Source organism: Colossoma macropomum, unplaced genomic scaffold, assembly GCF_904425465.1.
Source record: "Colossoma macropomum unplaced genomic scaffold, Colossoma_macropomum, whole genome shotgun sequence".
NCBI lineage: Eukaryota > Metazoa > Chordata > Actinopteri > Characiformes > Serrasalmidae > Colossoma > Colossoma macropomum.
This window is the reverse complement of record NW_023494793.1, coordinates 26,030,910-26,055,431: the sequence shown is the minus strand read 5'-3', so window position 1 is coordinate 26,055,431 and position 24,522 is coordinate 26,030,910. Positions and strand designations below refer to the sequence as shown.

The 24,522-nt window shown below is 39.1% G+C and overlaps 2 protein-coding genes across 3 annotated transcripts; one reads left to right on the top strand and one right to left on the bottom strand.

Moving 5' to 3' along the window:
- Positions 1-1,077: 1,077 nt before the first annotated feature.
- mrps25 (mitochondrial ribosomal protein S25) lies at positions 1,078-4,612 on the top strand. The gene is made up of 4 exons (XM_036578957.1): positions 1,078-1,316; positions 2,780-2,886; positions 3,013-3,100; positions 4,187-4,612. The coding sequence occupies exons 1-4, from the start codon at positions 1,183-1,185 to the stop codon at positions 4,377-4,379; spliced, it is 522 nt and encodes a 173-aa protein (XP_036434850.1). The 5' UTR covers positions 1,078-1,182; the 3' UTR covers positions 4,380-4,612.
- Positions 4,613-5,744: 1,132 nt separating this feature from the next.
- LOC118813560 (rabenosyn-5) lies at positions 5,745-18,700 on the bottom strand. Of its 2 annotated transcripts, none has more exons than XM_036578956.1 (12): positions 18,556-18,700; positions 17,191-17,510; positions 16,767-16,898; positions 15,863-15,963; positions 14,492-14,537; positions 14,237-14,398; positions 13,088-13,356; positions 11,910-11,980; positions 11,394-11,480; positions 11,183-11,285; positions 9,422-9,526; positions 5,745-8,586 (listed from the first exon to the last, which is right to left on the bottom strand). In XM_036578956.1, exons 2-12 carry the CDS (start codon positions 17,351-17,353, stop codon positions 7,501-7,503), a joined length of 2,325 nt encoding a protein of 774 aa, XP_036434849.1. In that variant the 5' UTR covers positions 17,354-17,510; positions 18,556-18,700; the 3' UTR covers positions 5,745-7,500. The 2 variants fall into 2 exon arrangements, with proteins under 2 accessions (XP_036434849.1, XP_036434848.1); XM_036578955.1 differs by having other exon boundaries at positions 17,191-17,465.
- Between the last annotated feature and the right edge of the window lie 5,822 nt (positions 18,701-24,522).

The window sequence follows — 24,522 nt, the reverse complement described above, 5'->3', positions numbered from 1 at the left end:
ATATATATATATATATATATATATATATATATATATATATATACACACACAGTATTGTTTTTGGCTGCAATATGTCTACATATTCTTCTTTACCAACTGCACATTCTTAATTACCAACTGAACACTGAGGAGTCAGTAATTCAGAGGATCCAGTGATGTTCGAGAGAAGAATGTTCACAGGACAAAACGTATCGGGTTCTGAACATTTTTATTTAAAACGGTGCGATAGAGGCGATTTTTCGAAAACCCTATTCATTCCGGCCATAGAGAAATGGGGTTTAGACCCGGAGTTCCTAATATGGACATAACGAGGACTACAGAATGACGCACGACTACAGTGGTCTATAGAAGGTCCGGCTCGATATTTAGGTCTGCTTGGAAGAAATGCCCTTCATCGAGTTTTGACTGATTTCTCTTACTCTTTCAACGCGCTCACAAAGTCAGATTCATCCGCTTATGGGGTCCGAAGCACAACCAACATTACAAAATGTTCTTCCGCGCGTTGCGTGCAGTTACAAAATTCCGCCACGAGAGGTCTCCAAAACCCCCAAATCCTATACTGTGTTGCATTTAAGCTTTTGGCATGATCAAAACATATATCAATGACACAGTGTGTTGCCTGAATATATATTTTGTCACATTACGAGAGTATTCCACCGTTTTTTAAATAATGCTTTTTATTAAGTGTGGTATCAATAATTATATGCTGTAGCTTTTAGGGCCATTAAATGCTTTTGACGTCTGGTTCCTAGTACTACAATGGTGAACAATTCTGACTCGACACATTTCTCTTAAAAGGCCATTTAACACCAAACCACTCTGAATGATTTTGTTTACATCTAAACGATTAAATAATTAAGTCATTTAAAAGAAGATGATAAATTACACTTCTTAACTGTTTTTTTTTCTGTAAAACCTGAGGTGGTGCTGTACAAAAACTGTAGGCAGTCTGGCTTGGTCTTAGAGCATTTTTCTTGCGAGAGCATTTTTCTTTGTTCAACATAAACGAGCGTCCTTCGCGGAATGTGACGTAATTACCCTCCGATACACAAGATGGCGACAAAACGTGCTTTCGTCCACAGTAACACTAAATAACGCAGCGCGGTGCAGAAGGAAAGCAGGAACATGAGCGAGCTTCTGTACATACTGGACTCACACGCTGTACATTAGACAGATTCAGTCATGCCGATGAAAGGGAGGTTCCCCATACGGAGGACGCTGGAGTATCTCCAGAAAGGAGAGGTTGTCTTCAAAAACTCCGTGAAGATCATGACTGTGAACTATAACACTCACGGAGAGCTGAGTGAGGGAGCAAGGTCAGTCTGCCCGACTCGCGCTGAGCGGCTGTTCTCACAGAGCTGCTGCCTTCACTGTTTTCTGTTCGTTAGAGAGACGCTCGGTCATTAGGAGGCACCAGTTTAGGCTGTTCTTGTGTAGTAAACATCTCTGAAGCGTTTCAGTGAATATTTTAATGCTGCGGTTCTAACTCGCTGTTCTAGAAGCCCGACATGTCGAGAAGAAACGTTTCTAAATTCACCAGGAGTTTCGAACAAGCAGTCGTACCGTCTAGAATCAGGTATTTTGTTAATAACATGCTATTATTGTTATGTATGAAGCCCCTAAGGTGATTTAGTGATTATTTTTAAGTAAGGCATGGCCACGAAATACTATATGGAGGCCACGACATATAGGGAACTTAACCCAGGATCTCAATATATTAATTTGTGGCCTCAATATACTAATTCGTGGCCACACCTTATTTACAATTAATCACCAAGTCACCTTAGGGGCTTCATAGATTAACTAACAGCCTCAATATAGGAATTCGTGGCCTCATTATAGTAACTTTTGTTTACTCAGTATAGTAAATTGTGGCCGCAATATAATACAATATGTCTTATTAAAAATAATCACCATGTCACCTCAGGGGCTCTGGAGTTATCTGATATTTAGTTTGGTCAATGAACTCTTAACTTAGCCATTGTTGCAGTATCTAGATAGATAAACAGATGTAGATTAGCTAACGCAGGGGTTCCCGAAGTCAGTCTTAGGGTCAGATTTTTGTGTTTTTCACTGTCTAACACACTTGAGTCAGTACTTGTTGGGCTTGTTAATTAACTGAATCAGGTGTGCTAGATGAGTCAAAACACAGAAATGTGAAGTATGTATCGGGTCCCCTGGACCAGAGGTGGGCAAACAACAGAGAAGTTACTAAACTAAAACTAGCATTTAGTATGTTACACAGTATTCTATAGTGCAGCACCGCACCCCTCAGCATCATTGGTGTGACAGAATTCACAGGTTTGTTTCCTTGTGTTATTAATCTGGTCAGTGTTCTTTCACCACAATACCCAACATGCATTGTGCAAATATGTCACAAAATCATTGGGAATCCTTTCTGGCCCAACAAATCCTGACAGATAGCCTCCAGTCTAGAGTCTAATAAGTACTTAGCGTAGTTTCATATCAGTTCGGCTGGAAGCTGTAATAAAAAAATAAAATGTGTGAAATGTTGAATACAAATCATTCTGTGCATAGTTTTAAATTCTGTTTTTTAAATATGGCATTTCCAATATCAGAAAAATCGATATCATTACCTTTTGTGCATCCTGAAAACGTCTTGAAAGTAATATCACATTTTTGCTTCATTCCCCCACTTTTAAAGGAAGCACACTGTGATTGGATTACAGTCCTCTTTCCACTTTCTGTTACTAGGAACTTCAGCTACACAGTCTGATAAACATCTTTTAACTCTTTGCCTTTTTTCCTTTTTTTTTAGGAAATTTGTTTTCTTTAAAATTCCACAAGTCCAGTACAAAAATCCCTGGGTTCAAATAATGATGTTTAAAAACATGACACCATCTCCTTTTCTCCGGTTCTACCTGGGTAGGTACTCTTTTACTAGCTGTATATTTTCTGTCACAGCAGCTTCTATACTACAAATCAATTAACGCAGCTGTACTTCTGTCAGTATTACCTGTTATCATCGTGTCTGTCTGAACAAAACTGCAGATGACGGAGAGCAGGTGCTGGTGGACGTGGAAGGAAAAGACTATAAAGAAATAACACAGCATGTGAAGAAGATTCTGGGCAAATCAGAGTAAGTCATTTTTGACAGGACCAGCTATCTTTGTCATAAAAACACAAAAACACTAGAAGTACATTTTTCTTCATGTGCTGAAATAGTTTCTGATTCAGATTTCACATGAAAGGAAAAACAGAAACACTAAAACATTTTCTGCAAAACCCGTTTTTTTGTCCAGACTGCTGTAAAAGTGACAGATGTGTCTGGTGATGTCTGTGGGCCACATTTCAGGGAGTCTTTGATTGTATTAAACGTGACCGTTTTATTTCAGTTATGTTTTTTTGTCTAATTGCTCATGAAATGGTGGGACAAAACCGGACACAACCGTAGATGACAGAAGGTGGTGTATGGAAAGAGCTGTGATGTATACAGGTTGTAGGCAGTAGTTTGGGCACCGTGGTTAAATGTTTTATTGATTTTTCTAAGTGAAAATAAGTTCTAATAACGTCTGCACATTTTAATACACAATTACTGTTCTTTTGCTAAATTTAACATACTGGGGAAAATAAAATAAAAAATGGCTCATTTTATACTTTTATTTTTTTCCCCCAATATGTTAAACTCAGCAAATTGTGCACTAAAATTTGCAGACAATTGCCATATTTGAGTTTCCTGTAGAGGATGTGTTTTTGACTGAACTTTTTATGCATTTCATACCTGCATATTTAATTTTTTATGAAGTGTTTTAAAAAAAACAAAAACACAAAAAAACAACCATCAGTTGTATTTAAGCAGTTGAGCAGAATTGTAGCCTTTGGCAGTCCTAGTTCTGGTGTCAGTCATTTTGGGTAACTGGCCAAATTACAGTAAATTTCCATATGTTGTCTTTTACAAGGTCTTATAGCAAACCTCAAGGAATGCAAAGGGTTGCACTGATACAATTGTATCACAATTGCTGTTCAGACGGAACGTTTATTGTAATTTACTAAGCTATCAGCAGCTAAGAAAGGATGGCTTAGTTAGCCAACAGTGACAGTTTTTGTGCCTGCTGTTCATTTCAAATAGTTTTTAGTTCTGCGTAGTGACAGCAAATGAATTGTCTATTCTTGCTCCAGTGCTCCTTTGTATGACATCTTCTCTTTTCTACTCTTTTCATCACAGTAAAGTTCTGCAGGCAGAAGCTTTGGCCAAGATGGAAGCTTCAAACCCAGCAAACTTCGGACCCAAGAAGTACTTCTTGCGGGAGTGCATCAGTGAAGTGGAGGGTCAGGTTCCTCACCCGGGCCGCGTGCCCCTGCCAAAAGAGATGACTGGCAAATACAGGACCAAAATGGCCGCTAGCTCTGAGGATTAAGGACAATAGGGGGCTTTGGGCAGCGAGAGATAATTGGGAAGAGAGAACTTTTTCATCCCTCAAGCTTTCCTGGTCTTCAATGCCTAAATGGACTGCATTCACCTCACATAAAAATACTATCAGTGCTTTGTCAAAGTGCAGAAGAAGGACTGATGGAATAACTTGCCACCTTGCCATGTTTGTCTTTTTCATTTGTAATATTAAAAATAAAGAAAAAGGATGTTTGTTTATTTTCTGGTGGGTCTTTTCTGCTTCAAAGTACATCTGTACAATATCACAGAAGATATCGTAGACCCTCTAACCCAGGGGTGCCCTATCCTGGTCCTGGAGAGTTCAAATACAACACACCTGACTCTAATATTAAGGTGCCCCTAAAAGCCTTCATTATCTAGATCAGGTGTATTACATCAGGGCTGGAACTAAACTGCAGTGGGGGGGGGGTCTTCAGGACCAAGATTGAACACCCCTGCTCTAACCAATCACAAGCCAACAAAGGAAATTAGTTTAGTCAGACTGCTGCAGTCAGATCTTTAACCAAAAAGATTCACAAAAACATGATATTGCAAGGTTTATCCTAATCATAATACATGTAGATATAATCACAATACTAGTATTTTGACCATATTGTGCAGCCCTACTCCAGAAGAAGATGACATGAACAATGACAAAGCAATAAAGATACATTTGACCACTCTATTCTTACTTGGTTATCTTTTATTAGTGCAGTGTTTTTGTTCTGATAGCTCTAAATGTGAACAAGCATTTTTACTCAAAAGCTACCAGACATTTAATTCACGTTATCCATAAACACATTACTAAGGCCTGCTTGTTAGAAGAACGTGTTTAGAAAATGTTCTGCATTTGGCCCTGTACAGACATGTGTTCTTAGTGGTACTGAAATACTGCTTATTCATGATAAATAAACCTCAACACAACAATCAAAAGAACATCAACAGTCGTCAATTAAAGTGAAGTTGTCTGTAGAGGAAGAACTTTTAACAGCAAAGAACTGGTTTAGTGTTAAACAACATATCCACCTCATATGTCAAGTTTAGATACAGAATTAAAATATGATTAAGCAAACATCCAACATTGCCACCGGAAAGGACTGTAGAAGACTGTAAAAGATGCGATACTGTGTAAAGAAGCCTTTGCAAAACTAGTTAAAGTTGCGATTACTTACATAAACACCTGTAGAATCTACCAGTGTAGAGGTACTACACTGCAACTGCCTGAAGGGGAAATTCTACCACTCACTTCCACAAGCTCATATGTGGCATCATACTAGGCCAACATGTGAAAAACGTTTTTCTGCAATGTTAACATATCAAATTTGTTCGCTGGCTAACGAACAGTGCATGTGTGTTTTTTTTTTTGTTGTAATTCTACCAAGATACGTTCATTAGGGGTGCCTGATCTGATGTAAAAAACAGCAGGTGAGTTTATTCATGCTGTATTTGAATGCTGCTATATCTGGAATGTGCTAGTGTGTTTTATGTAGGGTTGAATGATTTGTTGAAAAAAATCCAATTGTGACATTTATGATTAATATTGCAATCAAATGTGATTTTCTTTAAATTCAGCTCCAGGCCTTTTTTTGGCCAGCACATACAATTTAGGCTTGATGCCTGAATGCTGAAGTGTACCAGACTTCCAGTTAAATTTCCTAAAACGTAAAACGTGACAATTGAGGCTTTGCAACGAAAAACAGTGTATGTGAATTTTTTGGTAAAATTCGTTCAAGCATGGTATGGCACTGCTTGATGCCCTATATTTAAAATAAAGCAGTCATCAAAAATGTAAAGAAAACAGTTTGGCTTTTAATGTAAAAGGCTGTACAGTATAAAATAGACAATAAAACAAATGACAATCCAAAAAAAGGGTGAAATGGTTGATATGGTTTTTCGTTGCAGGGGCTCAATTGTTAATATTGTTGGAATTAAAATGCAGCTTATGTTTTCAAATTCCTCTTTTAAGAACAACCACAACAAAAAAATGTAATAGTTCAGCTTTAGTTTCATTTAGCCCACACAGTGTGAGCTTCAGGTTAACAGAAAACGCCAATTCGGCTGCAAAGAAATCAGCAACAGTTCTTCAGTGGTGGATTTTTTGTGTTGATTTCAATTAATGTATACAAACTACCTGTAAAAGTGTTGTAGTAATGCAAGAGATACATTCCTATATCTGTGTGCAGAGACATCAGACATGCTTTGCAACTGCATGGCCATGCTGAGGAAAACAAGTAGGCTAGTAGACAAATTAACTGTTTTAAAACTGTTCTTGTATCACTGGTGTCTCCAGTCCATTATTAAACTTCCATGATATTTCCCTCTTCTGAATGCTTTCTCTTTCCAAATGCCTGTACTAGCCTACCTTCTTTTTTGGATTTTTAAAAATTGTCTATTAACCTGACTTTACATGGAGTAATGAACACAGTTATTACTACACTTATTTTTAAATTCTCGTGATGTTGATGGTTGTTTTTCATCAAATCTTTAGAACTAAAGTCAGTTTTCACATGTTGACAGAAGTGTCATGCTCAGTCTATTGAAACTCTTGTTGGAAAGTAATTTAATAAAAGGCTAAGTGTCATTATAATAGGTATAATGAAACTTAGCATTTTCGTGCCTTGAATATAAGAGATATGAATTTGTCATTTGTATTGTCCCTGTGCTAAAAGTGCAGGACATTTCAGTTGAGGTGCTTGTTTGGATCCCAAGTGTTAGGCTGTTTCTTCCATATTACTAAACAATATTGGAACCTTAGACGTTACCTAAAATAACCAAGACATAAACTACAAAGACATAATGGTTTGTTCGTGTATGCAGATCAGAAATTCTCCAGGTATAGCTGTTAACAACTGAGTCTTGTTTTCTCCAACCCTATATGCCTCTACTGAAAAGCTTCAAAGAAGTGCTCATTTGTAAGTCCATGCCTTTGTGCTTCTGTCAGCACACTCCTATGAGGGAAGCTCTAGTCTGCTGTTTTGTGTGCGCATATCAGCAGAGAAAAATGGCAAGACATTTAAAGATGCTTTAAATGTGTCCTTCGTTCCAGTATTCTCTTGACATTTGACCACAACAGAAGTGAGACTGAAAAAGAGAAGGTTTGTGGACGGTGGTCAGTGCGTTTTTCTCTTTTGCTCCCGTAGGGTGCTCTGTAGCTCCTTCAGGTTTTGTGACAATACCTCCACTTCGTCTGTGCGTCCGCTCAGCTTGGCATCAAATATGTATGCACGGATGTTATCGATCTGCTGGAGCAGCAACTCTTCCTCGATTATGTCGTCCATTGCCGGGCCATCATCATCTTCATCGAAGGGATTGGTTGAGGCAGATGGAGTCTCGTTTGACGTCTCTTTGAAGGGGTTACCTTTGTCATCGTCGTCAATATCGTCTTCAAAGGGGTTTCTGGGTGCACTTTCTTTCCCTTCTTTCTCCTCATCCTCAAAAGGGTTGTACTCTTTGTTTTTTCTGCTAGACGCTTGGCTATGTTCTTTCTGGATCTCCTCGCTGAAAGGGTTCATTGGGTCTTCCTCAATTGGAGTGGCATCTTCTTCATCAAATGGATTTAGGGAAGCAGTGGTGCTGCTGTTCAGCGTCTCTCCAGCAGGGGGAGTTGGTGTACGCTCGTCTCTCTGCAGTGGTGGCGAATTCCCAGGTAATCGTGGGAAAGACTTTATTGACTGAGTCTTAAGCAGTGGACTAAGCACTGGGCTTACATTCAAATCTTCTCTGGAGTCGCTTTCCGTCACCCCACATTCTTTTGCGCTCTTTCCTTCTCCGAAATCCAAAGAGCGCTCTCTGGTGTGCATTTTGCTCTCCAGTTCCCTCTGCTCCAAGTACTGGAGTTGGCTCTGCTGCAAGCTTTCCTCCTCGGCCAGCCGCTGAGAGAGCTCAATGGCCCGGGTGGTCTGCTGAGCATCAAATTCGTCCTGCAGTTGCCGCAGGTTCTCCTCCAGCATAGCAATCTCATCGGTGCGATTGGCTGCCCGTGCCTGCCGCAGAAACGACTCGATGTTGTCGATCTGCTGCAGCAAAGGGTCGTCCAGTTCACGACTGCGTGAGTGGACAGCATCCGAAGAGGGCAGCCAGCCCCCAGCTTTGGTCATGCGAGGGCCCTGGGCAGGCCGGGGGGCGTCTCCGTTAGCACTGAGGATTGGGCGGTTCTTCTCGATTTCAGAACGCCGCTTTTGTGCCTCCAGAGCTGCCTATATGGGAGAGAAAAGGCAGAGAAGACTAGTTTACGACACTGAAATAACAAGGACTATTCTACTGGAAAACCATGACCAAACTAGTTAGTATAAGTACTAGTAATTTGTATTAGTCAGTAAGTGACTAATACTGTTTTTGATTCAAATTTAATGTTAAAAACATTATGAATTATTAACTATTTTAGCATCTAGAGTCTTATGCAAAACTTTGGGGGCCCCAGTCAAATCATATTTTTGTTGATTTTCTAAATGAAAATAAAAAACACATTCTACAGAGAACAAAATTCTGCACATTTTCTACACATTCTGCACCTTTTAATGCACAATTACTGTTTATTTGCAGGGAAAATTTAATATACAGAAAAAAATAAAAACAGGAATAGAAAGTTTACTCCAAAATCTGCTATGTTTAAGTTCCTTGTAGAGGATTTCATTTAGAAAGACGAAGACCAATTATTTAATTAGGGGTGTTCAATCCTGGACCAAACATTGTACGGCCAATTAGCATTGCGCATGCTGTATGAGCAAATTATCACACCAATATGGTTTCTGATGCTGGATGACATACAAAGCACTATAAAATATATTTAATGGTACATTATAAACTAAAAATAGTAGAAGCGCCACCTTGTACCCTAAAAGCCTATAAGCTTAAATTATTTGTTAGCTAGATTAACCTTGTACAACTACATTAAAAACTTTAGACACCAAATAGGTCTTGGCTGACTAACTACATTTAGGATGAAGACTGTAGAATATTCACTGAACTATTTTAACATTAAAATTTAAAAGACAACAAATATATTCCACTTCTTATCATATGAGCCCTCACCTGTCTCTCCTGTTGGATCCTCTTCTCCTGCTCCTCCCTCCTCTTCTCTTTCAGTTCTTCATATTTCTCTTTTGTCGGAAGAGACATTAGACCCAACAGCTTCTCCTGTTGAAAAAAGTGATGAAAGTATATATGTGACAGAAGGGCTGGGTTAAAGGGGACCAATCACACAGGCAAACAGTCTTGATCAATTGGCCAGTCCACTAAACAGGCAGACAAAAAAAATAATGGCATATTGTGGTACAGTTTTAGAGATGTTGAACTGTTTTATTCCAAATATTACAGTGCATAATTTCTAAATCTCCACAGTTCCTCTGTGCTGTTTTGGTTTAGTGGGGACAGCCATGCTGCCCCAGCCAAAACAGTTTTGGGAGGCAAATGTTACTGGATTCTGATCTAACACGAGTCATTAGTTTAGTGTTCGTACTTTGGTAAGGAGCTTTATCTCATGTGTTGCTTTACTCAGTCAATACGCAGACTTGTGCTGTTGAAGGGTGTGCAGGAAGCAAAGGCAGTATTCACTGCATGTTGCTGAAAGCCAACAACAACCTGAACAATGACGAAAAACTCAAATTACGTGAACTTAGAGACATGTGTGTTCAAAAGCATATGAACACCTTTCCTAATTATTGAGTTCAGCCACACCTATGGCTAACAGGTGTCAAGCATATAGGTATGCATTCTCCACAGGCAAACATTTGCAGTAGAATGGGTTGCACAGAAGACTCAGTGACTTGTGATGTGAATTGAAATGTGGCACTGTCATGGGATGCCACCTTTGCCACAAGTCAGTTTGTGAAATTTCTGTCTTGCTAGATCTGCCCCGGTCAACTGTAAGTACTTCTGTTGTGAAATGGTGGCATCTATGAGCAACAACAGCTGAGCCATGAAGCAGTAGACGACATAAACTCACAGAGTGGGGGCCGCAGAGTGCTACACTGTGTGGTGCATAAAAATGGCCTATTCTGTGTTGCATGACTCACTAGAGTCCACCCAGTAGAGAGCCCTTCAGTTCCAGTGAAGGGTGATGTGAATGCTACAGCATACAAAGACATTTTAGACAATTATATACTTTACAAAAACAGTTTGGGGAAGGCCTTTTCTGTACCAGCATGACTGTGCCCCTGTGCACAAAGTGAGCTCTGTAAAGACAGGATTTGATGCGTTTGGTGTGGAGGAACTCCAGTGGCTGGCACAGAAACCTGACCTTAACCCCACTGAACACCTTTGGGATGAATTGGAACACTGATTGTGAGCCAAGCTGTCTCGTCTAAAATCAGTGCCTGACGCTACAATTGCTCTTTTGACTGAACGGGCACAAATTCCTACAGACACACTCCAGAATTTTGTGGAAAGCCTTTCCAAAAAATGGAGGCTGTTATAACCACAAAGCAGGCTCAACCTCCATATTAATGCCCATGGTTCAGGAAAGGGATTTCCGACAAGCTTACACAGACGTAATAGTCAATGTCCACGTACTTTTGGCCATATAGTTTATGTATTCGCTACTAGAGTGCTTGCTTGGCAACAATAAATTTGTCTCAGCTTAACAAAGTTACCTGAAATACACTAATGTGAACTAGTGCAATAATAAGCTGACCTTACACACATCAGTGAGTGTTCCGCTCTCAGAATTGCCTCAATTTTTCAAAGCTCTGACATGACACAGCATCTCTTCTGTTATTAAAGGAAGCGAAATGCAATCCCTCCTCTGAATATCTGCTGATGTAGACTGTCTCTGTATATGTATCCACGTCTCACCTGTACAAATAATGTTGCTGAGTAGCGCACCATCCTCTGCAGCTGGAGAGTCTTCGGGTGGGGCTGGACCTCATCTTTTAGTCCTAGTGTTAGAATCTTCTTACTGCCAAACACATTCACACATTGAAGTAGCGTCAGTTTCAATTTCACTTATATAAACTGATATACTGATAGACGTTCTAAGTTTGTAACACTGTTGCATGCAGCCTACCTCAAAGCATCAATGTGCTCATAGTATTTCTGCACCTCCAGCCTAAGACCACCAGCAGTTTCCAGGTTATAGCTCGTCTCACCAGCACTAGAGAAAGAAACAGGCAGGCTTTATATAAAGCTATATGGTGACAATATAAATAAGATAAGAAACATGTGAGTAAATGATTTATTCCAAGCAGGGAAACCAGGTTAAAGACTGTATAGTTAAGACTGTATGGTAATTGGCTTTAGGGATTCCTTCAAGAGACGGCCGATTTCGATATTTATCAGTAATTACACAGTACTTACTAGTAACTGGATTAAAAGTCAATAAAATGCTATGTTAGCTCCGAAGTAAGGTAACTTTATTTTGCATAAAAAAAAAATTCAAGCATGAACTCTATTTCTTTAATTCCTCCAAATGTTTCCTGCAACTGTACACACTGAAGGGATGGCATTTTCGTAGATGGAACTGACACCTTTGCTCTGTATTATATTTATGATATTTATTCCACACAAAAGCAAGAAGTCGTACTTAAGCGACTCGGCCATGCGGATGTACTCTGGAGCCTTCTCGTCCACCTTCTCCATACACATCCTCAACCTCTGTACAGCAGCGCACAGGAAGACAAAAGTCAACACAAGAAATGCAGCAAAGAGACAGGAAGTGACTGGTGGGAATTTTGCCAGTGTCAGAGAGAACAAAGAAATACTTCACATGAAATGTAAACACTAGATAGTTCTTACAGAGGGTAGCATGAGGAACATTCATGTAGGTGCTGTCAAAACCAACCCTGTATCTTTAAAATGGTAATGCTTTACAAAAAAAGGACATGGGGAAAAATTGGAACATGGGAAAAATTAATGGATTTCTTTCCCCAGTGTCAATCTCGAGCATTTCTATTGCTCAATTCATCAACAAATTTGAACACATTGTAAAGGGCAGGCGGTATTTTCCAATTAAACAAAAATGGAGATGGCAAGGTTTTATTCTGACAGTGGTATGTTTCTTCATACTCTCAGAGTAGCTGCTTTTTGCTACTGTTCTGCAAGCAGTTGATTCTTTACCATGTAGCATTTTACAACAAAAAATGGGAAGCAATAATTTGGAAAATTTGCTCCTGATGATTCTCCTGCACAGTTTTACTCTTACCGAAATCACTTGATACTCTACTAGATCCTGATGATCTAGTAATATGCATAGATACTTGAGTAACCTGTTAACTGTTCAAATACTGAAATCGCTCATATTAGTTCTGTTTCATCAGAGGAAGACCAGCAATTCAATGAAACACCAATTTTATATCAAGACTGTGTATATATCAAGACACTGAGCAGAAAAGACGAATTCATGATGAACATGATGAACTCATTCAAGTGCATTAAAAAATTTTAAAAAAAAGTGTAGAGCGTTAAGGCTTTTCTTATAGCATTGGTTATGGTAAGAGTACATGATTGCAAACTGATATAATACTTTGGGACAAATTCTAAACTAAATGTCAATAAATAAGTTGGCTGTTGGCAAACTTTATTGTAAGTCAACTGTATAACATGTTGAAATCACTGCTTAGTTCTATATCGCATGCCTGTAGTTTCTATGCAGATTTGTTATAAGTTTTGATACCTGCTTGACAATTAGCTAGCTAGGGAAAACACTAAAGTGTGCACCACTGTGGCCCTCATGTCTGACAGGTGCTCTTGCTCACTCTGTACCTCGTACAGTTTGACGATGTCAGGCACGTGGTCTTTCTCCTCCAGTTTGTGCTGGTGACGGAGCAGTGCGTCCATACAGTGGCTGCAGCAGCGGATACGGTCTTCATCCTTCTCCTCCAGCACAGAGCTGACTGAAGAGAGGCTGCTTATGGAACCACGGCGTGGAAGCTGCTGCTGCTGCACTACAGGACCTCCTGCTCCAGGAGACCCAGCCTTCCCTGGACTGCCCGGCACACACAGCGCCTCTCGAGTGCTGCTGGTTAACTTATCTGAGAGCAAACACACAGTGTGATATAAATAACAGGCTTCACAAATGACAAATCACACATTGCAGCTTTAGCAGCTTTAATATACAGTGATGTGCAGAACCACTTAGGCCACCCGAGAAAATTATATTTAAAAGGTATTTATTCAGTTAACAAATGTTTACTTGCTTATAAAAGACAAACAGAATAAATATAAACTAACGTTGATACAAAAAAATGTGATAGTGTGTTAGCACAATCATTTCTGAATCCTCTCCTCAAGGCAGTTACCAGCCACTTGATTCGATTAATCCTTCATTAAGTCAGATATGTCAAATATACATCAAATGTTCATATTACAATTTTTTTCAAAGGGTTTGATGTAGTATCTAAACCTTTTTCCAGTTTCAGATTAAACTGTTCACTTCCCAGTCGATGTGGTCCATGTATGAAAAATAAGTTGCATAAACCAACCAAAACCAGCTCATTTACATATATCCACCTATTCTGCCTACAGCAGTTTAGCCCTGCCGTTCACACTGACGTTATAAGAAGTCCTTCAGTCTGGATTGTTTTTGGTTAAGACACAATACAGGACAGCTAATCAGAACAGAGGTCATATACATATATCAGTCCTAAAGGCACAATAACAAAATTTCTTTTTCTGAGAAAAGGCTTAAATAGACAGGTAAAAAAAAACAAAAAAAAAAACAAGAAAAATGCAGGAATCATTGCTGGAGTGCATTGAGAAGAAGACGAACCAAACCTGTGTTCCTATAACCATCTCATAAGACAGATTTATATTATTATGTATTTATATTAATTTTATATAGTGCTTTTGCCAACAAGAAGACGCTTAATGCCCAGATTAATAGCTTTAAGTTTACAGACAGTAACAACTTACATGCCAGCGGGAGGGGCACAAACTCCATGCACTTCCTACACATGATGGAGCCACAGAGACGGCAGTGATGGCGCCGGTTTCTGATGTTGAACTTGGCTCCGCAGTCTGGGCAGAACGGTACGTCCTGATCACTCACCCACGGCACCACTGACTTCTCCAATGCTGGACAAATAAACAATGTTTCATTTACATCACTGTAACTACCTCACAGCAAAGACATCATTCTAGAGATTTCTTTTCATGTCCCTTGCCTACCTCTTATCTTCCCAGCATCCATGTTGGTTCTGTCGAAGGAAGTAAGCTGGAACGAAAAACAAACAAAAAACCCCACGAGATGCAGTGGGGCAAAATAAATGAACTTCAGGGTATCACCAAGACTATAAGGAGTTGAATTGGCAATAGGATTAGAAGTTGATTGTTTAGTCTAAACAAACAAATATCATGGGGCTCCTAAAATTGACATGTTCACCAAAGCATTGTGTCTCTGTCGGAACAACACCTTTCTCCGTTTTTTAATACAATTTTACTGTGTGCCACACATTCATGACAAACGGCCCATGAGAAATAGACAAATTGACACACTATGCTGATTGTTTGCTATCAGGCTGATCATGGCTGACCGTCGCCAGTAATCAGTGTGGTGTGTACAACACTGCTGGCTGTAGTCGGTCGTCATCCGCACTAATTTGGCTGATTGAGCATGTTGAACCAGTGTCGGTGGTCAGCAATGTGAGAGGGTAAATGAGAAAAGACATTTTAACTACTCAAAATCTCCAAATATTTAAACAAAAAATATATGATTATCATATTCCCAACAAGAAAAAAGTTTACATTGCTATGAACAAACAAGGGTGCATAAGAGCTCTAAAGGTGCCCTGATAACATGCTAACATAAAATAAAGCAACAATAAACAGTGATCAGTCTGCCTACAGGAAGGAAGTCAAGCACCTTGTCTCCTGGTGCAGCAGCAACCACCTGCTGCTGAACATGCAAAAAAAGGTAGAGATGATGGGGAATCACTCAAGTTCCTGGGCACTACCAAATCTAGAAAACTGAAGAGGAACATAACCATCTAAATTCTTAAACCTTTTCAATGTACTTATGAACATGCGACTTTAATTCGCTGTTTAGTGTACAAACATTTACTTTTAAGTAGCCAAGCGTGGTTTACTTTCACTTTCACACACTAGGTTTAGTGTCAAAACAGACACCTGAACCTTATAATACGTTCAAAATAATATATTCTCTATACGCTACAGTTTTACAGTTTTAGACTCTTGCCAACTCCCGCTATAGAGAGTTGCTCTCTTTCATGTGTGCATGTACATGTCGACTGTCAACTGTAGTCTTCGCCATGAGTGCAAATGCAAATTTTCACAGGAGACCAGAGGCGAGAGCAAGCTGACAGAAAGCGATCATCAGTCGGACACAGTTGGCACAAATTTTTAAACATCAGCTTAGAATAAAATCTTATTACATTAACTTACTTGAAGAGGTAAAAGTTTTTCCTTCTCCTGTAAAGTTACTTTTTTTGGAGATACAAGGCTTTGTTCCGGCATTAACGACTGATACAACAGAGCTACTGTTTAGTGCACACTGTATAATACTGTTTGGCCAAAATTTACCTTTTCCAGTCTAATGATGCGTTTGTTGACTTCGATGACGTAATGGTCAATCCTAGCAGCTCTGTGTTTCTTAAAAAGATCCAGGTGACTCCGAGTGGCTCCTAATTAAACAAACATAACGTTACATTAGACATATGTTATGTTATGTTTGTCTAAGTATTAGACAGTCTGTCTATGTATTAGACAGGCAATGTTAATTTATTTATTATGCTGTATCTAGCAGTAGCTGAGCTCAGGACTGGCTTTCTCTCTAACTTATTGGTAACTAGCAAAGATACTTTCTCTAGATGGACAAAGCACTTTTTGTAAGTCGCTCTGGATAAGAGCGTCTGCCAAATGCCGTAAATGTAAAGGTAAACAGAATTAACAACTCTGGCCTTAGACCAGTCCCAGGGTACAATTAGTAAACAATTATAGTCAAAATCATCTCCGGCCTAATGCACGGATGTCAGCATAATAAATAAATTAACATTAAGATTAGAGCTGGCATGATTTTATGTTTTCTTTCACCAAACAGATACTGAAAAGCTCAGTACTGATCAATAACAATCCAGTACTTTTCTCTGAAAACTACACTACACTTTAACATGTGTTATTTTTAATTGAAGTACTTTATTTTAGATTAAAGTCCAATGCTCAAACACTTCAAATACATGCTCTATTACCTCAAGTGGAGGAAATACATAGCCAACAACAACAAGTTTACATGTGGCTTCTGTTATCACATACTTCACTATCTGTGATTTTTCAGACAAGATTTGCTAACAAAACACTGAATTGTTTTCTTTTACTTTAGGCCTGATACTGAGTACTGGGTCGGTGCCATCTCCAATGACAGTGTTTGGTTTTATAGAAGAAATTGTGCACTGGCACCCAACAGTATTTCCAGCAGTCTCAGTCTCACCCAGTTCCTGAGGCTCCCACATGTAGGGGTCCACTCCCCCATAGTAGAAAGATTCATAGCTGGTCTCTGTCCTCTCATCTCCATCCCGCTTCAGGAGCTTGTCTTTGGCCTTTATTGCCTTCTGTACCAAGCCTAAATAACAACATGGAAAAACAAAGCTTCTAATTCCTTCTAGAACCATGTACGGCACAATGAACAAAATGAACAAAAAAAAAAAAATTGAACTGTTAATTGCAGTGATTTACATGGCAATGAATCGTGACAGGCCTGCCTAAACACAGCCACTTCAGGAAGGTTTGCCAGCTCTGAATGGGCTTGTTAATTAGCTGAGGAGCTAATCAGTGATCCTGGAACACTAAAAATACTAAAATGTGCAAGGCAATGATGATTCAGGCCTGAGAAGACTAAAGTAAAGAGCACTCACTCTTTATTTGTCCACCAACATGGCGGTTGTCTCCAGAGTGCTCCTCCTCATAGTGGTCCTGCAGCTGGTAGAAGGACTGCAGGTCTTTCAGACACAGGGGGCAAAGAAAGCCCTCCTTGACCTCAGCTGAGCCTTCGAATGGGGGAGGGTAACCGGAGGCCATGGGGCACAGGCTGAAACCGATGAACTGGGTGTATTATGGCACAGCTGGAGTAATCCAAAAGCTCATAGCACACCTGACTGAGGGCAGTGCCCACCCCAGACCTTCTCCATCACTGTGAGACACATTATAGAGGACACAAGCATTTGGAGATTTCAATCTGGTTAAAATAAATACGGAAGAAAAGAAGCACAAATCATAACCATAAGAATCAGAGTTTTCAATAAAGGCCTTATCACTTACCGAGCCACATTTTTAGCTATGAAGGGAAACTCCAATTTTTCAAACTTCCTACATAACTAAATGGTTAACATTAAATGCTTTGCTTTAGAGAAACTTACAGAAACAGAACTGTTCACATTAGCGGTGATAGGAACCAGACGTCTGAGGAGTTTAACTCCTCTAAAACCTTCCTCACAGAAAGTTACTACATGAAATGGTTACAAATACACTGCTGGATGTCTGACACTTTGTTTCACAGTAGCTTTGTGATAAGGTTTTGACCTAAAACATACTTTAATCAGTTTATTTTAAACTATTCTTGGCGAAAGGGTGTTCTAAGACAAAACAGTCCCCAAAGTAAAATTATTTTTTTCAGATTGATCATTATTTTACCATCATTATTGTTACGTGAAAACTCAGTCTGTACGTTTCTCTGCAAATAAACCATTTCACATCAAACCCATCTGAATGACTTTGTTTATATCAACCTCTGAATGAATAATAAAGAAAGAAAAATCGGTGGAATTCCCCCTTTAATGTTGTGTGCAGAATATGAAAATGTGGCCAACATTAGTATTTATGAAGGATTCATAGTCGTGAGAGGTTATTATCAATACATAACTAATAGACAGAATACGTTATATAATGTGAATGACTAACATTTTTAACTTGTATGCGATTCATTACGACTGGCTAGCTAGCTAACGCTAACTGTTAGCTCGGTGTGGACGGATGAAAGAGGTTTTGTAACGATAAGAAATGTATTCGTATTATTCTGGCAGACCTAACAGTCGCACTAAACTAGTTAATAACTCTGAACCTGGCAAGAAAAGCAAATAGTTTAATCAGCCAGGAGCTGTCATTGTCTTTCAAACCGTTATAATGCAACAACAACACAACAATAAAGCTAGCGCCACACTGAGCCACTGAAAGAGATAAACACTGAGTCCAAACCGGAGCACGAACCGACGCCGGACTCTTACCGAGGAGGAGCTCAGACACACAGCAGGTACCAAAGCCTTCCACAAGTCCAGAGCGGGTGTAAATGTTCGGCAAAGTCCAGCTGAGCAGATGAAACTCTGAGCGAAAGAGGGAGGACAGCAGCAGCCCAACCTCGTCACACGGTAGGCCATGTGACCTCCGTTCAGTTGATACGGCAGCTCGAAAGGGACAAAAAGTGAGTGTGCGAAACAAACAACTCCGTATCTCAAATAAAGTAGGAATTCCATATATTTGTTCAAACTTTCTGCATAATTCAACCACGAGACATAAACAAAGTCATTCTTTGCAGTGGTAGTGTTAAAAAGGACATGGGAGAATAGAATGACGTGGACTTTTTATAATGGGTAAAAAAATCCTCCTGCTTCTGAAATGACCTGTGATTTTTTTTCCCTCAAATTAACAATTTTCTTGGATAATTATCTCAAGGTAATAAGATAATTAAGTCGATTAAGTCGTGGCCATGACTTATTAAAGCATGGGAACGAGATCCTCGTGGCCACACATTATTTTGATTTATACAGGATGTCACCAGCAGGGCTCCGTAGCTTGCCAACAGTAATAGTTATATATTATGTCAGAGCGCCAGCTGAAACATGTTTTAAAATGCAAGTAAAGCTGTTTCAGAGAAAGGGTTACAGATACATGTGTGAGTAGCTGCAGCTTTCAGCTTAATGGCTGTAGGGAGATGCATGCAAGTGTTTAGAGAAGAATCTATGAGTCAACAAATAGGATGTCCAGAAAATTATCCCCAGAAAATGATCTTGAGATAATTATCCTGAGAAATTTATCCCAAGAAATTTATCTCGAGATAATTATCTTGAAATTACAAGTAAGAATGAACTCTTTTTGCAATATAATGTTTAAGCCTTCAGTGCTGGAAAATAGACAAAGAAAACACATAAAATGCACTGTATTTCATTTGTACAGGTACAGGTGTGTATTTCATGAATTCCATGCTGGTCTAAGCTGGTTTATGCTGGTCTGGTGCTGGTTTAGCTGGTCACCCAGAATGGTTGACCAGCATACCAGCATCCAAAATACAACATAAACTGGTTTTGCTGGTGACCAGCCATTCTGGTCTGTGCTAGTTTTTCTAGCAGGGTTAAACAGTAATGTAAATGAGATACAATCATTTAATGCATATAAACATTTTTGCAACATATAACGAATATAATTGTTAATTAATTAAATTAACAACATGTATGACTTGTATAATGTGTTCACTAATAACGCTCGAGTAAGCACACTTTTTATTTGTATTATTTTTTTTGTGTGTGTAAACGCTGTATCATCACGAGGTGGCGCTGTTTACTTCCAAACAACAGCTCTGCAGTTTCTTGTGGCGTTGAATCCAGACTTTTATCACAATCCCTCTGTAATCCGTAATCCATTAAATTTAGACTTTCACATTTAATTTCTTTAATAAAAAGCAACACTAGTTGGAATGAATGCTTAACGCTATAATGTCAGATTCAGAATTTGTTAGTCTACCTGGTTAAAATTTTTAATCTCATAAGTGGTTGAACACAAATCATACCATTAAAAGGTTCTGCTGGTTCCTGGTGGAGTCCACTTTTGGCTAATGCTATTCTGTGTTTTCCTGATGGGTTAATATCACAGTGAAGGACGATAGTAGTTCAGCAGGTGTTCTGGGATTGATTCCAGATGCATTTGATGGTTTCATAACAGGATCTAAAGGTGTGCTAAAGGAAAATAGTGGTCTCTAATAGTAACAAATGAGCCAGGTCCTCTTAGGAAGCAAAACCATCAGGTTTTAATCCTAATAGTTCTACTGGTCTTTATTAAGCAGGGATGTGCCCTATTTTAACATTTACTATGATCCTGTATTAGTATAAAGCGCATCCATATAATACCTGTAATACATATTATACAGTGTCAGAAGCGATGTCTTTTTTATACTGCAGCAGCTGTCTTCACACACACAGATTAAGCCTGGTCTTGGATTTTCTATACCGACACCGCCAGTGATACATTAACATATATAGCATTTCTAGAACTATACTTTTTTCAATACTTTCTTGTGAATAAAAAAGCCATATATTTTAGAGGGTTGCAGAGTAATCAACAGAGCCCTAACAGTAATAACAAGCTTACAGCATGTAGTCAGGAGTCAAGCATGCTAATTGGATCATGAATGTTGATAATTTCCCAAATGGAATAAAAAATTCCTTCACAGCAGAGAGGTACATGCTAAGTGCTGTAAGGCAAAACAAACTCAATTTTTTTTCAGATTTATTACTATTTTACCATTAAAAACATTACATATATCAGAAGAAAAATAAAATGGCTTTGCACTGTAGACATCAGGATCCCTAGCAGAGGTGTAATTGATGAATTACATTTACTCTCGTTACTGTAATTGAGTACAGTTTTCCCTGTAACGGTACTTTTTGGAGTAGAATTAAATCATAGTATATTTACTCTTACTTGAGTTCATTTTTAATGGAATACTTTTACATCACTACTTTAATTTTTAATAATGTTACAGAGTAAAAATAAATAATGAGGGTATCAGCTGAGAAACCAATACAAACAAAGCGTGGTTACATTTAAAAGATGCAGCTCTGGCAGGAAAAATACTACAGAGATGTCCAGTTTCGTGGAGAAGGACAGAGGAGAACTGAACCAGCACACACGAGGAACAGGCCATGTCCAAACGGTCATCTGTATTAATTTTCACATGAACTAAAGAAAACGGTGTTATTATCAGCGGCCAAACACGAAACCTGCTGAGATCCGCTCTCACAACTCGGCTCCAGCCAGAGGCAGCGTTAGCAGAGCTTTATAATGATTCTGTTTATTACACTGGAAATCTGCTACGTATATTTTATTACAAGTGCCTGTGAGTTACTTTAGTTAACGGGTGTCGCCCACAGCCTACAGTTTACCATTTAAAATATAGCCTAGTTTAGCTGCTGTTTTGGAGGTAAACAGTTGTGAACGGCTGTGATACAAGAAATCTGGTCTAATACAGGCTCTTCATAAACTCTGGACAGTGATTCTGTCGCGCTGTCGTTGACTGGCCTGATCTGATCCCTCCCCACCTCCCTGCCCTCTCTCTGTCTCTCTGTCTCTCTCTCTCTCTCTTTGCCTTGGTGTTTATCTTTGTGAGAGGTTGTTTAGCTGTTTAACTGTGAAATGCAGTAATAATGTCTAATTCTGTATGAAGTGATAAGCATGATTAGTGAAATATATTACAGTAACGATCAAAGCTAAGTTGCTGATGTTGCTGCTGATTTTAATGGTGTAAATGTTCTGAACAGATATCAGTGAAAATATACAGTTTGAAGGCTGTGAATGTGTTTACTGTCTGTAGAGGTTCACACCTATTAACGTAAACTAGAGTCCATGGAGCTGATGGGCAGCAGGACTCACTAAAATTACATTATTAATTAAGCAATTTACTCATAATTTTGACTCAGTTTCCCCCCCCCTAAAATGAATTTATTTAAACAGTAACAACCTCTGTACAGTCTTTCAGGGATTCTAGGATACTTTACTGGAAACAGATAAACTAGGACATTGTATATAATCATCTAACCATGAAATGCATGCAGTTTAAAGTAAACCTTGTTCCTTACACAGTTCACAGAAAGGTGTGTAGATGTGCACCATCAGAGCGCACTGTGATCAGTCATAGCTCTCAGAACTTTAGCTTTAGAGTTTTTCTGTACAGATTATTTCCAGTGATGTAGCCGAGTCAGCTCAGAAATATGTTCAGGTTGTGACAGTAACTTGGTCCTTAAGTAGTTTTTCAATGAACTACTTGTTTACTTTTACTTGAGTAAATTATCACTACAGTAACAGTACTTGTACTTGAATAGGGATTTTCAGTACTCTTCACACTTCAAACCATTTCATCATCAAACCACTCTTAATGACTTTAATTACATGTCAACAATTGAATTATGCAAAAAATTGTAAAATTGGTGAAATTCCTCTTTTAATCTGCATCTTGGAATCCAGCCCTAAAGTTTGGGACACCTCAAACGAGAGGTGATTGTTTTGAAGTGTTTTGTTGGTTAGATGGCAGAGCTGAGTGCACGTTCGGTTTCTTGCACCATAGCCAGTACACTCTCAGAAAAAAGGTACTAAACTGTCACTGGGGAAGTACCCCTCTTGTCACTGGGGTGGTACCCTCAAGGGAACATAATTGTGCCATAATCCATTGAAATTATGTTTTCTAAGCTGTGTTGACTCCACACACCCCTGTCTTGTTTCCAGGCTTTTTATTTTATTGTTCTGTTTTAAAACATTAGGTCATGAAAAGGTACAAATACGTACTTTTCCACTGGGCAAAACTTGTTTAAGGTACACAATTGGATCTTAAAACCACTGTTGTACCTTTGAGGTACATTTACATTGTTTGAACCTTGATGAATGTAAAATGTACCTGCACAGAACCTTTATTTCTAACAGTGTATTACACTGTGGATAATAGGATAAATCAGAAGTTCCTCTGAAAACAGCAAACTAACACTTCTTTCAAAGTCAGTGTGAATCAGAAATATAGACACATTTTTCTCTGATAACATGACAAGATGTCAGGGTGGGTCTCAGTGTTTTGTCACACGATAGGTGGGGGTGGTGGAAGGGGGAGGTGAAACATGACACTATTAGTTAATATTATTTTCCATGCCTGCTGGTGCACGGTGACGCAATCAAAACTCAGGTATCCCTATATTAACATCCACTAAACCCAAACTGAACCCACACACAATGAGAGGTCAGCACAACTCAAAATGAGATAACAACTGATTACATGGCTTTTCTTGAGTTGACTCAACTCAAGGACACAAAAGCTCACACAACTCAGACTTCTTAGTTGAGTCAAAAGTTCTGCATCTCATTTACGTAAATAGCATGAACTTGTTTTTAATACTCAACTTCCCCACTAGCCAGGACTCTTTCGATCACACAATCCTGCTAGACGTTTTTCCTCTTGGGTTTACACTTATGGATGGCTATGGTGTTGCTGGGGCTCAAACTGACAACCTCCTGTTGGGGTGACAGCTTAGTCCACTGCACTACATGAAGCAACATGAAGATTTTGTGTCTACAAATGTTTAGTACACTGGAGAAAATATCTGTTGTTTTAACTTTAAAGGCATAGTCTCATATGGTGCAACTGTCTAATAATTCATCCCAAAATCAGGCGATTATGAGTTTGAATCCCAGCAATACCACAGCTGTCCTTATCTGGAAGCCCAAGAGGAAAATATGCCAGATGAGACTATGTGATAGGAGTGCCAGCTAGTGGGGAAATTGATTAAGCCATGTAATCAGTACCTATATAATTTTAAGTTGAGCAGACTTCTCTTTTTTTTTTTACAGTGTAGCTGTTAACAGATATGTGTAATCAGGTGTGTTTGAGTAGATAAATCACCAAACTGTGCTGACCACCGACCCTCCAGGACCGGAGTTGTACATCCCTGTTCAAGAGGCAGACAACAGTCATTACGTTTTGAGGGAAGATTAAAGGAAAACACTTTCCTTCCGTTAAATGATATATGATAAATTGTGCTTGATATGATCGTTGACAAAGATCAAATTTTCTTTCAGGGTGAATTTAAAGAATGGCAGCCTCTGACAGAGAGTTCACTCTAATACAGCGGAGTCACACATTATCACTTAGATTGGTTTAACCACAGCCTCGACAGGCCCTTCATTTCAGTGGTGTGGCGCGGAGAGTCCTGTGAATTGTTTTACTGGACATTCTCAGTGAGTGTTGATCTGGATCACACAAACACACACACACACCCACACACACACACACACACACACACACACACACACCAGGGAAAAGTAGACTTTAACATGTCTGAACAGGATAAGGGAATTGTGTGAGCTCAGATTGCTGGTGGTGAAATTTTCCTCTAAAAGACAAAAACATTCACAACATGTGCTCAGTACAGCATGCATCAGCA